The sequence below is a fragment of the Bubalus kerabau genome, chromosome 10 (genome assembly GCF_029407905.1).
Source record: "Bubalus kerabau isolate K-KA32 ecotype Philippines breed swamp buffalo chromosome 10, PCC_UOA_SB_1v2, whole genome shotgun sequence".
NCBI classification, from domain to species: Eukaryota; Metazoa; Chordata; class Mammalia; order Artiodactyla; family Bovidae; genus Bubalus; species Bubalus kerabau.
The window spans coordinates 34,719,316-34,735,280 of NC_073633.1; the positions used below are offsets into that span (position 1 = coordinate 34,719,316).

Consider the following 15,965-nt stretch of genomic DNA (forward strand, 5'->3'; position numbering starts at 1 on the left):
ATGGAAACAGTGACAGACTTTATTTTTGGGGCTCCAAAATCACTGCAGATGGTGACTGCAGCCATGAAATTAAAAGACCCTTGCTCCTTGGAAGAAAAGCTATGACCAACCTAGACAGCATATTAAAAAGCAGAGACATAAGTTTACCAACAAAGGTTTATCTAGTCAAAACTATGGTTTTTCCAGTGGTCATGTGTGGATGTGAGAGTTGGACTATAAAGAAAGCTGAGCATGAAAGAATTGGTGCTTTTGAACTGTGGTGTTGGAGAAGACTCTTGAGAGTCCCTTGGACTGCAAAGAGATCAAACCAGTCCATCCTAAAGGAAATCAGTCCTGAATATTCATTGGGAGTACTGATGCTGAAGCTGAAACTCCAATCCTTTGGCCTCCTGATGCAAAGAACTGACTCATTGGAAAAGACCCTGATGCTGGGAAAGATTGAAGGCAGGAGGAGATGGGGATGACAGGATGAGATGGTTGGATGGCATCACAGACTCAATGGACATGAGTTTGAGCAAGCTCTGGGAATTGGTGATGGACAGGGAAGCCTGGTGTGCTGCAGTTCATGGGGTCGCAAAGAGTCAGACACGACTGAGCAACTGAACTGAACCCCAAACTCACCCTCCACCATCCTCATCCCCAGCTCCCCCTTGGCAACCACATGCCTGTTGTCTATGCCTGTGAATCTGTTTCTGTTTCATAGATAAGGTCATTTGTGTCATATTTTAGATTCCACATATAAGTGATACCATATGATGTTTGTCTTTCTCTGAGTTTACTTCACTTAGTATGATAATCTCTAGATCCATCCATGTTGCTGAAAATGGCATTATTTCATTCCTTTTTATGGCTGAGTAGTATTCCATTGTATATATGTACCACATCTTCTTCATGCATTCATCTGTGAATGGACATTTGTTTCCATGCTCTGGCTACTGTGAATAGTGCTGCTATGAACACAGAGATGCATGTTTCTTTTTGAATTATAGTTTTGTGTGGATACATGCCCATGAGTGGGATTGCTGGATCACATGGCAACTCTGTTTGTAGTTTTTTGAGGAACCTCTGTACAGTTTTCCATAGTGGCTGTACCAACGTATAGTTCCACCAACAGTGTAGAAGGGTTCCCTTTTCTCCACACCCTTCTAGCACTTGTTATGTTTAAACTTTTTAATGAGGGCCATTCTGACCAGTGTCAGGTAGTTTTGATCTTTGATCTCATTGCAGTTTTGATCTTTTCACGTGCCTGTTGGCCATCTGTATGTCTTCTTTGTAGAAATGTCCGTTTAGGTCTTCTTCACTTTTTTAATTAGGTTACTTGTTTTGTGTTGCTGAATTGAATGAACTGTTTGTATATTTTGGAAATTAAGCTCTTGTTGGTCACATCTTCTGCAAACATTCTCTCCAATTTCATAGGTTGTCTTTTCATTTTCTTTATGGTTTCCTTTGCTGTGCAAAAAAGCTTGCCAGTTAGATTAGGTCCTATTTGTTTCTTTTTGCTTTTATTTTTATTGCTTTGGGAGGCTGACCTAAGAAAACACTGGTACAATTTATGGCAGAGAATGTTTGGCCTGTGTTCTCTTCTAGGAATTTTATGGTATCATGTCTTATATTTAAGTCTTTAAGCCATTTTGAGTTTATTTTTGTGCATGGTGTGAAGGTGTGTTCTAACTTCATTGATTTATATGCAGCTGTCCAATTTTCCCAACACCACTTGCTAAAGAGACTTCCTGTCCATTGTATACTCTTGCCCCCTTTGTCACAGACTAATTGACCATAGGTACATGGGTTTATTTCAGCCTGTCTATTCTGTTCCATTGATATGTCTGCTTTTGTGCCAGTACCATGCTGTTTCGATTACCATAGCTTTGTAGTAGTGACTGAAGTCTGGGAGCGTTATGCCTCCCACTTTGTTCTTTTTCCTCAGGATTACTTTGGCAATTCTGGGTCTAAAGACCCCTGTATAAATTTTAAGATTATTTATTCTAGCTCTGTGAAAAATGTCATGGGAAATTTGATAGGGACCATGGACTGGAAGAAACAAAAACGAATCAAGATTGCCGGGAGAAATATCAATAACCTTAGATATGCAGATGACACCACCCTTATGGCAGAAAGTGAAGAGGAACTCAAAAGCCTCTTGATGAAAGTGAAAGTGGAGAGTGAAAATGTTGGCTTAAAGCTCAACATTCAGAAAACGAAGATCATGGCATCCGGTCCCACCACTTCATGGGAAATAGATGGGGAAACAGTGGAAACAGTGTCAGACTTTATTTTTCTGGGCTCCAAAATCACTGCAGATGGTGACTGCAGCCATGAAATTAAAAGACGCTTACTCCTTGGAAGGAAAGTTATGACCAACCTAGATAGCATGTTCAAAAGCAGAGACATTACTTTGCCAACAAAGGTTCATCTAGTCAAGGCTATGGTTTTTCCTGTGGTCATGTATGGATGTGAGAGTTGGACTGTGAAGAAGGCTGAGCACCGAAGAATTGATGGTTTTGAATTGTGGTGTTGGAGAAGACTCTTGAGAGTCCCTTGGACTGCAAGGAGATCCAACCAGTCCATTCTGAAGGAGATCAGCCCTGGGATTTCTTTGGAAGGAATGATGCTAAAGCTGAAACTCCATTACTTTGGCCACCTCATGTGAAGAGTTGACTCATTGGAAAAGACTCTGATGCTGGGAGGGATTGGGGGCAGGAGGAGAAGGGGACGACAGAGGATGAGATGGCTGGATGGCATCACTGACTCGATGGACGTGAGTCTGGGTGAACTCCGGGAGTTGGTGATGGACAGGGAGGCCTGGAATGCTGCGATTCATGGGGTCGCAAAGAGTCGGACACGACTGAGCGACTGATCTGATCTGATCTGATGTTAAATGTGTAGATTGCTTTGGGTAGTATGGCCATTTAACAATATTAATTTTTCCAATCCAAGAGTATGGCATATCTAAATGAAAGAAATCTTAAGGCTCGTAGAGATTGTCTTGATGATTTTTCTAGACATATGTGAAGTGTTAAGAGTTGTATTATCATATATGACAGTATTATCTTCTGATTAAAGAGAAAATATATAAAAGAGCCACTCCAAAATGAAACCTCCCAGTTTCCCTGTGGCCCTTCGGAACATGGGTTCTTTTATATATAAATACAATAGGTTTTTGTTGGTTATCCATTTTATTTTATTTTATTTTATAACACCAAGAACATTTTGTACTGGGGTATAGCCAGTTAACAATGTGATAGTTTCAGGTGAACAGTGAAGGGACTCAGCCATACATATACATATACATACATCCATTCTCCCACAAACCCCCTCCATCCAGGCTGGCACATAACATTGAGCGGAGTTCTGTGTGCTATACAACAGTTTTTTGTTGGTTGTCCATTTTAAATATAGGAGTATGTATGTGACCTTCCCAAAAGTTCTTAATCTGTAAATTCAGAATTCTATCTCAGTATCATTTATTTCTTTAGTAATCATAAGTATTTTTTTCCAATGCATTTAAAACATTATTCTAAGAAAAGAGACCATAGGCGTCCTTAGACCATGGGTATAGAGACAGCGTATGCAATGATTCCGGTGAATTCCTTTGAATTTGAGCAGAACTGCTACAAATGGTACTGAGTTATGTTGTTTTGAGGGAGTGGGGTTGCTGAGCACATGCCAAAGGGTCACAAAGAGGCCAGCTGTAGCTTGGATGACCACATGTTCCAATCTGGCCAAGATCATTCCACTTTAAGCCTTTGTTCAGCATAATTAACAATATCACCCCTTTCAAAAGTATTCCAGAAAGAAAAATGCATTATATTTATGGTCGCCATTAGCCATAGCTGTTAACAAGAAAGCAGTGACAGCGGACATAGAGAATTGAGTACAATCACCAGGACATGTCGCAGGGGCTGCCAACCCCTGAATTTGGACTTATTTTGATAATAACTGGATGTAATCGAAGTCAGATTACACAAAGGATATATGATGGAAGAAAATGCTGTTCTAATTCATAATTAATTCTCTTTCACAGCCAAAAAGGAACATAAAATGGAAGAAGGTCACTTGGAGAATGCACAGAAAAGGTAAGCAGCTCTGACTGGCCTCGAGCCTCTCTTTGACCATCCATTCTTTTTTTTATTATTATCAAGAACATTCACAGTGCTATGCAACCGTCAACACCAGCCTTCTCCAGAACTTTTTCATCTTCTCCAAGGGCAGACTCTGTACTCATTAAACCATAACTCCCCCATTCTCTCCTTCTTTCAGCCTGGCAATTACCATCCTACTTCCTGTCTTTGTGACTTTGACTTCTCTAGGTACCTCATGTAAGCGGAATCGTACAGAACTTTTCCTTTTATGACTGGGTGATTTCACTTAGCATAATGAATGATTAGCCATTCTTTCGACTGCCTCCCTGCCACCGCCCGCCCCCCCCCCACCCCGCCCCATGAAGACTGTGCGTCCAGGAGCAGTTGGAGTCTAAGGAGAGCTGGAGTGAAAAACTCCAGGAATAGCCCTTGGGAATAGTTTTCCTCGAGAATCAGGGAATCTTCCAGAAGTGACCCACCTGCCTCACGAGGTCTGACACTATTTCCATCTGTTTACCTCTCCCCCGTTACTCTGCTCCTAAAGACTCCATGGGTGATGGGAACAACGGGACCCTTCTTAGTAGTACAATTAGATAAACCAATTATTACAGGTACCTAAGAGACGTACGTTTCTCCTCAGGTTCTGGAGGATGTGGTAAACAGGGGGCAACTGGAGAGTAGGGACTCATCTCTCTTTGTGCCCAGAAAACTCCCCCAGCAGTTGGGAAAGAGACCTCAGAGGTCTTCTATTCAAGCTCTACCTACTGCAGACCTCTTCTGTGTGCTTGTTTCTCTTAATAGGCACCCAAGTGAAACTCTCCACCTCACCTGTGAGAGCTCAGTAACGATCGGCTGTGGTGTCTTAGAGCCCCTCGCTTTACGGTGGTTTTTCTTTTTGGCAGTTGACCGGCATTAGTCAGCTTGGCCCTCTCCCACTCTTAGGAAGGTGAGGGGGAATACACTTAGGCTTTCTTATACTCAGAGCTGAAAAAACTGAGATAAATTTTGCTGGGACCCATTCTAAAAAGTACCAGAGAATTATATAAGAGATAAGGACAGGAAACAGTATATAAGGTAAAATGAACTTTACAAATGTGTGAGGAGAAGAGTTCACTAAATGCAAGTGAACAAGCTCTAGAAATGAACCCTTTTCCTCCTGTTTCAGCACAATTTCTGAGAGTTCTGAGAGTCAGTCAGTAGTGCTGTTTCTGCTCTGCATTGACAAATGCCGACATCTTGCCCTTCTTCCCACTTAAGTGCCAATAAAATTAAAATGCAGATAAAGGCAAGGTGAAGGCTAATCTCACGATTTTCTAAGTGCAGACATGTTCTTGAATCATGATTATCTTTGCATGATAATTTTACCAACTAAGATGATCACATGGTTCTGTTTATAGATTTTTAGATTGTGCCCCTTTATTGGCTTTATCCCCTAAGTATTATATATATTTTGCGTTACCCCTGTATTAAGCTTCCCTTCATCAGCATGTCAAGCTGGTGTGTCTGCGTTATATAAATATCCCACAAGCATAAAAAAAGACCATTCACAAGAGCACATGGGTATCAGGCCAAACAAAATTTCACTTTCCAGGTGGATGTCAAATATCTAATCCTCTTCAAGATTCTCGCTCCAGGAAAAGGGGGCCCTTGTGAGAGGGGCTGATGTTGCTGCTGTGCATTAGCTATGCTGAGGGGGGTCATAAATTTTGGTTGTCAGCGTTTTCCGTGACTTTGTGGTGAAGGTAGTCTAGCTTTCATGTCATACATGAAATATGTTAGATCCCATCTTTAATGTAGAAACCACAGTTGTTTGGTTACACTCTTGAAGGAGGTTGGTGGTCAGTGTTGCAACATTCGTGTGAGATTTAGGAAATTCTTATGTTGTATTCTCAAGAGAAACAATTTACTCTGAGGCTAAGGAATATTTGCTTTTCCTCAGCATTTTCTGAAGGCATGCATGAGGGGCAATAAGCAGATATGTTCCACCCTGGCATCTCAATGCTGCAAAAGAAAAACCATTCCCTTTGCTACAGGCTCTTTGATAGAATCATTGTCTGAACTCTCAAAATGTTTATCTGAGTCAGAAAAGATGGAAATCAGACAAGGAGTTACAGCAGAGAGAAAAAGAATCAGGTAGCAATTGAGAGTGGAGTAGAGAGGTTTTATAGAACCTAATATACAGTTAGAAACCTGTCTTTTAAAAGTTGAAAACTATGTTAGTTACCTGCTGAGAAACAAAAGAAAATTCCAATATTGTTGTCAAATAGCAACAGTTTTCATGCACAAATTACAGAAGGTTTTCAATAATCAGTCTTCTGTGAATCAGAATTGAGTTTGAAAGGAAGAGAGTTGTGTTTGGGGACGGGAGGGAATAGTCTAGACCTTATCAGATAGTTGTGGGTTCATATTCTAGCGTTTGGCTTTTCCTGGAACAAAGGGATCATGATGAAATCCAATAAGGCACACCCTCAGAGTGGCTTCGTCTTCGTTAAACTTGCCAAGTGCCAAAGCCAGGCCATCCTCTGCAACTCTGTTTGCGTTGGTTCTTCTGAAGAGGTTCACTTGCTTTCTTAATCACATAGGGGAAAAGCTGCTGAAATTCATTCTTTCCTTTAGTTTTCATCCTCTTTGAGGGTTAGCAAGTCAGGCTCCCCCGTCCCGGGGGAAAGGTGGTAAGGGTACATGGTTAGCTTCATTTCAGAGCTAGGAAAAGCAAGGCCCACAGGATGATGAAATGCTTTTCCCAAGCTCTGTAATAAGCCACCAAACAATGCTGTCATTCTCTGAAGCAGCATCATACTTGCAGTGTCTTGATCTCGCCATCTACACTCCAAAGAATGCCAGAGTTGGGGTTAAAGCACAGTGGTAACTGGAGTTTCTGTGCTCTTCACTATATCCTGCTGGAAAAGTAGGAAGATAATTTGTTCCTCTGAATACTAAGCATGAAAGACTTTCTCTTTTCTCTTCAGTGCACAAGTAAATATGTTTGTGTAGAAGGTCCGCATAAGGAAGAGAGAAAAATAATGATGTGTTCTGCTGGGGGTAATGCATGTTATGTGTCATACAAGCAGCAACTGTGTCAAAAGTGGAAACAAACTAAAACTTGACTGTTTTATTTCTTAAATGCATGTGTCAGTATGAACAACAGAAGGCTGGATAGAGCAGAAAATGCATTTCACTGAGATATGATTCTGTAGACCCAATTCTGCCAATGAATAAGGTCATTCAGTCTTTCTAGGTCTCTGTTTTCTCATCTGTAAGATGGAAACATTGGACAGACTGACCCAAAATCCCTTCCAGTTTTAAAGCCCTGTGACTCCATAAGAAATTCATGGACTGTTCCTTTAGGTTGCAGAACTCTCTCCGTACATATTTCCATGCTATAATACAACTGATGTAGTTTACATTTTGAATGAAATAAAAGTATATGCTGTAGAGTGTACATTGGGTTTTATCACTGTTTTGACTGCCGTAGAATTAGGAATCATGTCTGAGCAAAAGCGGACATTGCTCCTTTCTGGTTTTGCTCCGAAATATGTGTATTTGGAATTATAAGAGAGTCCCTTAAGAAATTACTGCAGTTATTGCCTTTCTCCACCTATGCACTTCTAGTCTTTTAATAACTGAGAGCCAAAATTCCCTGACCAGTAGTTTTAATTTGCATTAAAAACAGATTTATTATTTACAGAAGCACAAAGAATTTATGGGACTCAGAGCTGCAGTTCCAGCTTGGATCTCGCCTAATCATAGCCATGGAATCAATTAACAGTTCATCTGTGAAATGTGATAAAATCTTATGAGATACATATTGCCCAATAACTGAGAACGAGATGAAAGTATGCTCCATAATAGTAACGGGGCTTCAGGGTTTTACAGTCGTTGTTGAATAGAGTTCCATTAGAAACTCCGTATTCGGGATGGCCACAAGAAAAAAAAAAAAAAACACTGTGTCTGAACAGATGATAGAGCATTGAGTAATAAACCCTGGCCAGTCATTCTTGCTTTGATTAGTTTCCAACACCCTAGAAAAGGGGGCCATTTATTTAAGTGTTCTTGCTCATGGCAAATGAGCTTGTGGGGCTTGGAGTGGGTTGGGGGAAGGACCGAGTGCAGAGCTATAAATCGCTGCAAAGCCGGTGGCTCCTAGAAGGGCTGCCTGGGGGGCCTGGGTGGCCATCTGGGAACAAGCCTCCATGGGGTTGGGCAGGAGTTTCTTAGTGATATCTGGGAATCACCCTTATAAAACCTGGGTTCTTTTCCAACCCAGATTAGAGATCATTTTTAAGACCAAAAATGGTTTTTCCTCCAATCCTTGCTACATCCTCAATTATATGTATTTTTGTATGTTGGTGGTTTGTATTCTTATATCATGATAAGCTTTAAAATGTAGCCTTCTTGAAGATCATATAGTCGAAGTCTCTTATTTTACTCTTGAGAAAATTGAGAGTCAAGTGTTGAATGATTGACCCAAGACTACAAAACCAGCAAATGCCAGAATAAGGATAAAACAGTCTCTTTATCGTCCATGAAGCACTCAACAGATTGGGAATTCCCTGCAGGCTCTCTCACTGTCCACTGGTAGTATTACAGAACCAACATGGCATCAGTGTTCTATGTAATCCTTCAGCAGAACCCAAAGAGTGGGTAAATGACATGGATTTGAGATGAAGAACAAACCCCAAGTTTTTACCTATGTATACCCTGAAACTATTCATGCTGATTTTATGCAGATAAGATGTGTCCAAGAGTATCCCCAATCATGTTGAATTTCTTAGAAAATTGTCTTCAATACTTAGGCTTAGCATAAGCCACAGTGACTGCTAAGCCTGGGCTTCTGAGCTAGAAAAGATATGGGGGGTAGGGGGGGCGGCGAGGAGTTCTGAGTGTCTTCTCTCCTAATGGGTTTTGGCATTGACAGCTTCTCACCCTCCACCTCATAGTTTGTTATTCCTCTACATTTGCAGTTTTGAAACAACAGTAGGATATTTTGGGATGAAGCCAAAGTCTGGTGAGAAGGAGATTACACCCAACTACGTGTTTATGGTGTGGTACGAGTTCTGCAGTGACTTCAAGACTATCTGGAAACGGGAGAGTAAAAACATATCTAAAGAAAGGTAAGGTTCTAATAGGCTGATTAACACTGGGAGTCCAGGAAACCACCTTCTCAACCCTAACGAAGCGTGTACATCTCACCCGTGTCAGTATTGCCTTTCAGATCAAGTGGACGTTAGGGAAGGATTATTGAGAGTTTATAAGGAAATGTGGGGGTGGGAGGGCTTGCTGTCCACACAGGCAGATACTCTCACGTGATCTGATAAGTTACACTTTCTTAACCCCTTCCAATTACTAGCTAGTAAATGAAAGGGGAGCTGTGCTAATTTGCAACAGATTGCTTCTCTGTGTATTTTCATGTCGGCCCAAGCTAAATGAGGCAGCCTTGCTGTCGCAGACAGTACAGACAAATAAAAGTGAATGCTTTTCCCATTAATATACTGAACTTGCATCAAAGGGAAGTCTCTGAGAGTCGGGCCACACTTAACACGGTGTGGAAGCCCCGCTCTGGATTTACAGCGCCACTTCTGACTCCCCGCATCCTGCTGAGGACATCAAACTGCGTGCCGCTCGCCTCATTGCAGCCTCCTGATTTTATTAGTTGGGGGTAGGAGGAAAACCTCAGCACTGAATATAGGGAGAGTGTGTGTGTTCGTTCTCCTTAGAGAAAGACTGCATTTGGCCCTGTTGATCAGGAAAAAAAAAAGCATTTCTGCTTGATCAGTGTTTTGATCAGGTTGCCACTGTTCTACAAAGGGTGTCATGGATTTAAACTTCAAACAGGTCTTGCTACTACTCCTGCAGAACAGATGTATGAGAGTGTCATTCAAAGTGAAGTTGGAGACAAAAATTCAACAAATGAAGGGAAGTGGTTTAATTGTAGCATCTATATCTCACTAAACATTGAGACCCTAAAGTCCAAATTTCAGTACTTTTGTTCTTTACTTTGGAATCAGAGAAAAGGTATATATAATATAGCTATACACATACAGACACACACACACAGTACACTAATATACTTTACCTTATAAAGCTACCTTAAAGGACTCATAATGTAAAGATTTCTTGACTCAGTTTTACTAAATCTATAAATATTTTTCCCAGGAATTTTTTCATATGTTTGCTTTCTAAGGAAGTCACAGAGCTTTAAAAATGTATCAACATGTCTTCTTCCCACCATACCTCTTTTGGAACATGGGAATTAAACCGAGTATATCCATTATAGAGTGAAAGCAGAAAACAGTTAAGTGACATTGTTAAGCAAATAGATTGTTGATAACAGCATGAAAAAAATCCTAAAAATCTTACATCCAACCCAGCGTTCTCATCCTGCAATCTCTTGTTTAGCCCTTTAAGCTAAAATAAGCTTCTGTGGAATGCATTCTGTGTTTTGTGAGCCTCAGAGAAAAGTGGCAGAGGCAAGTTCTTCTGTCTCTAACGAGGTAGCAGCAGGCCAGTCAGCTTTCCACGTCCACACCCGAAGGCCAGGGAATTCCTTAGTGGGCCCTGAATGTCATGCCTTTGCTTGAGATTTTACATCTTAGATTTTAATCATAGCCCTTAGTGAATTTATCCTTTTCGTTGGAGCCCTGAAAATAGTCCCAGAAAACCAGCAGAGAGGGTAATGAATCGCTTTTCATTTGAATAAACTGCTATTGAAATACTGAACCATGTTCCAAATGGAGTTTTTCCCTATCACAGAAGTTAGACCACACTCACTCTGAGCCTGTGGTGGTTCCAACTGCCCTTCAGAATGACCTGTCCTCCTAGTGATGGGCACTTGCTGTGCTGCTTCCTGGGTATAGCTGGTGAATTGCCCACTTCACACTCTGTAAACCAACACCTTTAAAGGGTCATGACTTCCCGGGACCCTTTCCAGATCTCATTTAGCAGTTTCAGGGGTTTCTTCATTCCAGCCGTGCTTTGTGAGATGGATCACCAAGGTTTCCAACCTAAAACAACATCTCTGATGGCTCATAAAATATTTGTGGAAGCAGCTTGTTTACAAAAATCATTTTATTAAGAAACCTTAGCACATTATATGTATTATTGCTCATCCAGTTTAAAACAAACTTGATAATAATCTGGAGTTTTCTCGTGAAATGAGGGGTTTTTCAGTTGTTCTCTATATCTGCTAAGGGTTTTAGCTTTCAAACTATTGACATCACATTCATTATGGTGAAATAAGAGAACTAACTCAAATTCTTCTATTATAATCAAATGAGAAATAATATGCCTGCTTTAATGATGGGAAAAAATATGATTGCTCTAGTATTATATTTAATGATGTTTGATGTTATCATTTTTGTAGTACTTTTCCCAGAAATCCAATAAATCCTAACAACAGTAAATGTCAGGGGGCTTCCCTGGTGGCTTAGACAGTAAAAGATTCTGCCTACAATGCAGGAGACCCAGGTTCAATCCCTGAGTCAGGGAGATCCCCTGGAGAAGGAAATGGCAACCCACTCCAATATTCTTGCCCAGAGAATCCCATGGACAGAGAAGCCTGGCAGGCTGCAGTCCATGGGGTCACAAAGAGTCGGATATGACTCAGCAACTGATGCTTTCACTTTCAGCATAACATTATATGAAAACATCCTCAAAAATTAAGTTCGTAACCAAATGAAAACTTGATAGCTTGTAATTATTAGGGGAAAAAACTATAGTTTGGGATCCAATAACTTCATCCTGCTTCATTTTCAGATGTGTTTGAAGGCCAACTAGAATCCCCAAAATCACTGGGAAAACCTAAGGATCAATAATAGTGTTTTCAAAGGGACAAACTCACTTCCAAATGAAATGGAAATTTTGAAAACGACTTTAGGCCACTTGAAGTCGATTTTAGGTGACAGACAATATTTGCTTCTTATTCTGCTTAACGTGGTCTCCTTGAATGCACATTAGTTTGATGTAAAACTGAATGATGCAACTCCATTGCAGGGTAACAAGACTCTTCATGAGACCCAGAACAATGTCTAAACACACAGACGACTGATTGAAACATTCAATATGCTTGTGCCTTACAAATGAATGATAAACCCTATTATTAAGCTGATGTCAGGACACAATTCGGTATTTTAGTAGAAGAGACAGTACTTAACTGGGGGTATGGTTTACCTGTAGATTTACTCTGTTGGTGGAAGAGCAAGCTACTATTATGATGGTATGAAAGTGAAGTCACTCAGTCATGTCCCACTCTTTTTGACCCCATGGACTGTAGCCTACCAGGCTCCTCTGTCCATGGGATTTTCCAGGAGTGGATTGCCATTTCCTTCTCCAGGGGATCTTCCCAACCCAGGGATTGAACCCAGGTCTCCCTCGTTGTAGACAGACACTTGACCGTCTGAGCCACCAGGGAAGTCCTATAACGGCATTAAACTTTGCTTGTCATGAAAGCCATTATTAGGCCAAAATGGCAAGCTTCTAAGACTGGACACAAATTCAGAGTGCCCCGCTCCCTAGACCTCAGTCTGTGACCCACCCAGTCCTCATGCCGCCCAAGTACTAGAACTTACCCTCTAGTGAATTGTACCAGGCTCTGCTACCCTTCCTGAGTACTGGCAGTGCTCCATAGTATAAAAGATGACTTATGGATAGAGAGTTGAAAACCAGCATTTTTATGTGATTAGTCTGCTTTATGATCTTGGGCCAGTCATTTATTGCCTGGGGGACCCAAATATCACATTTGTAAAAGGTATATATTGGGATGAGGCAGGAACTAAATGCTTACTAAGATCTTTTCTGGTTTGAAATCTCTATGAATCAAGAAACTATCTTTTTGTAATATTCTGAGAAACTGTGCATTTTCTTTCTGAGATAATGTCCCTTACCTTTGTTCCTGAGCTCACAGGGGACTAGACCAAAATACATTTCAAGCCAAGGTCTGGTGGTGAGTTGGGGAGAGCTTTGGAGACAGGCAGAATTTCCACTGTCCTCTTGGCCTTAGTAACTGTCAACAGCTACTTTGGCTCATACCCTTTGTTCCTCCCCTAAAATACTAAGGTTGGTCTTGAAGACCACATTTTTTTCATTAAAAGTACACACACACAAAATTTTCCTCTGCTTATCTGCATCCAACATTACATTTGCTGGTTTATGAAAGTTCATCAAGATTTTTATTCTCAGAAGCAGCTTTGGTTCAATTTTACTTTTTCATTCACTTTTTTTTTTTTTCTTTTTTTATTTATTTATTTATTTATTTTATTTTATTTTTTTTTTATTTTTAAACTTTACATAACTGTATTAGTTTTGCCAAATATCAAAATGAATCTGCCACAGGTATACATGTGTTCCCTTTTGCATTTGTGTCTCTTGACATGCAAACATTCAATGAATTTTTGTAACACACATTTCTTCCACTTATTAAATCAATGGGTTATTTGAACCATATGCGTAGTGGCAAGGAGGTAACTTAATTTTTGCTGCTATCTCCATTGACTATTCTTTACTCACTTTCTGCTTTTTTGCTTTTTTCCTGTTTAATTACTCTGGCATATACAATTCTTCCTTATGAAATTTCCCACTCTCTAGGATATGTTAAGACTGCTCCCCACATATGCCCACACATGCATACATAGAGGCCACAAACCACTGCTATCCACAAAATGAGCTATGAATTTGCAAAAGGTAAAGAAGTCCCAGGGGAGTCATGACTCCAGGAATAAAGTCTTGACAAATAATTCAACCCTGAGCCAAGGCAAACTTTGAAAGTACCATTTAAAAACCCATAATGGCTGAGTAATGAGTGAATAAGGAGTTTGGTAAATTTTATATGAAATGCAAATAAGACATTTTGCTATATACATAACTATAATTTACACCAGGGGGGAATGGACTGTTAGTTGGGGTGTTTTAAGTTCAGCTAAATAACAACAGAGTTTTTGTTTTAAGTGTACTAGTTGCAGCAATTATGGTTAATTATGCAACTGCCATACCCTTGACAGCAGATGGTTCAGAGCTGTTGTGGGGTTATCCCAGAGCTGTTCTCAGGGCCCCCACTGTTCAGGTCACTTTAGGACCAGGAGCTGGGGACTTAGAGTGGCCATCACTCAACCCACAAAGAAGCTGTTGATTGCAGTGTAGACATCATAAGAATTCCTCTCTTTATATGATAGTTATTCCTGGAAAAAGTTCCATAAGCTAAAATTTTTATTTATTGAATCATGATCATTACAGTAATGTCTAACAAGTTAACTTGCTTTTCCCCAGCCCTCTGTTATGTGGTTAAATGATTTCTATACACTTAACTGCTATAAAGGGGCTTCCCAGGTGACGCAGTGATAAAGAATCTGCCTGCAATGCAGGAGACCCGGGTTCAATCCCTGGGTTGGGAAGATCTCCTGGAGAAGGAAATGGCAACCCACTCCAATATTCTTGCCTAGAAAATTCCATGTACAGAGGAGCCTGGCAGGCTACAGGGGGTCATTGGGTCGTACAGGCAGACACGACTAAGTGACTGAACACATATACACAACTGCTAAGAAACTTCATATTTTAAAGGACCCCTTTAATAATACAAATAATCACCCCCTAGTTGATTGGCATAACTTTGAATTTTCCTAAGTCACGTGTGTGAACGGTTCTTTACAAACACAGAAACAGGAAATGTGGGCTACAGTCTATAGCGTCTTGGAGTCAGACACAACTGTAGTGACTTAGCAGCAGCAGCAGCAGCAGCATATGTCCCAACGAGTTCACTTATAAACAGAATGTGTGATTATCCTAATCACAAAGAATTAAACCTGCTTATTTCCCAAGCTAAAACATTAAAACCAACTGTGCAAAGTTAAAAATATGTCATGAATAAGGAGAGGAGATAGTAGATTTTTAAATGGTAAAAATTATGGGATCATTGATTCTCAAAAACTAAAACACCTCTTTTGATCCTCTTTCCTCTGGAAATTAAATATTTCCTGTTCCTTCCAGCTTCTTAAAAGAAGAGTTTATATCCATTTCCTTACTTTCTTTTCCATAACACTCACTCCTTTCTGTGTCAGTAAGGATGAAGCCTCTGCTGCCATAACAAAGACCAAAGTAAATTTTACTTTTGCATAACAGTCTGAGTGTAAATTGTTTAGAAATCTGGATCCAGATTCCTTTACTTTTGTGACCGCCATCATTAGGCGTGGTCCTTATTCACAAGGCCAAAGACGGCTCATATGATGTCCACCAGCTCTGAGTTCCTGTCAGTGGAAAGGGCCTGGCACACCCTTTCCTTTAAAGGGTGTGGCCTGAAAGGTACACAGATTTCACTAGGCAGAACTTAGTCTCACAGCTCTATGCAAGGGAGACCAGGTAATGCAGGTTTTTCTAGGAGCCAGGGCCCAGCTAAAGACTGATGAGTGTTAGTCATGCAGTCATGGCTGACTCTTTGTGACCCCATGGACTGTAGCCCACCAGGCTTCTCTGTCCATGGAATTCTCCACACAAGAATACTGGAGTGGGTAGCCATTTCCTTCTCCAGGGAATCTTCCCAACCCAGGGATCGAACCCAGGTCTCCCACATTGCAGGCACATTCTTTACTGTCTGAACCACCCGGGAAGCCCTGATTTCTGTTACTAAAGAGAGCAGGAGAAATGAATGTTGAAACCATTGGCAGACTTGGCCACCTTTCCCATTTGCGGAACCAAGCAGCTGACTTCTTGCCACTGCTAGCTTTTGACATTGATGCTCGTTTCTTCTATCTCCTTCATCAGCTCCTATTTTTCTTCTGTGGATCTTCCCCTGGGTTCGGATCTCGGTTCCTCTTTTCTTCTTTGTACTCTGTCCCTAGTTAATCCCAATAATTCTCACAACTTCATTGATCACCTCTTTGCCCAGTCCTCCTACCC

At 40.8% G+C, this 15,965-nt stretch overlaps 1 protein-coding gene across 12 annotated transcripts in view; it reads left to right on the forward strand.

Annotated features, from left to right (window-relative positions):
* FMN1 (formin 1) overlaps positions 1–15,965 on the forward strand; it is a 497,917-nt gene that overhangs the window by 451,197 nt on the left and 30,755 nt on the right. For all 12 annotated transcript variants that reach the window (XM_055537259.1, XM_055537263.1, XM_055537262.1 and 9 more), the window contains 2 exons: positions 4,025–4,076; positions 9,047–9,196. In XM_055537259.1, the coding sequence (XP_055393234.1) occupies positions 4,025–4,076; positions 9,047–9,196 (202 nt within the window). The remainder of the gene's footprint in view (positions 1–4,024; positions 4,077–9,046; positions 9,197–15,965) is intronic.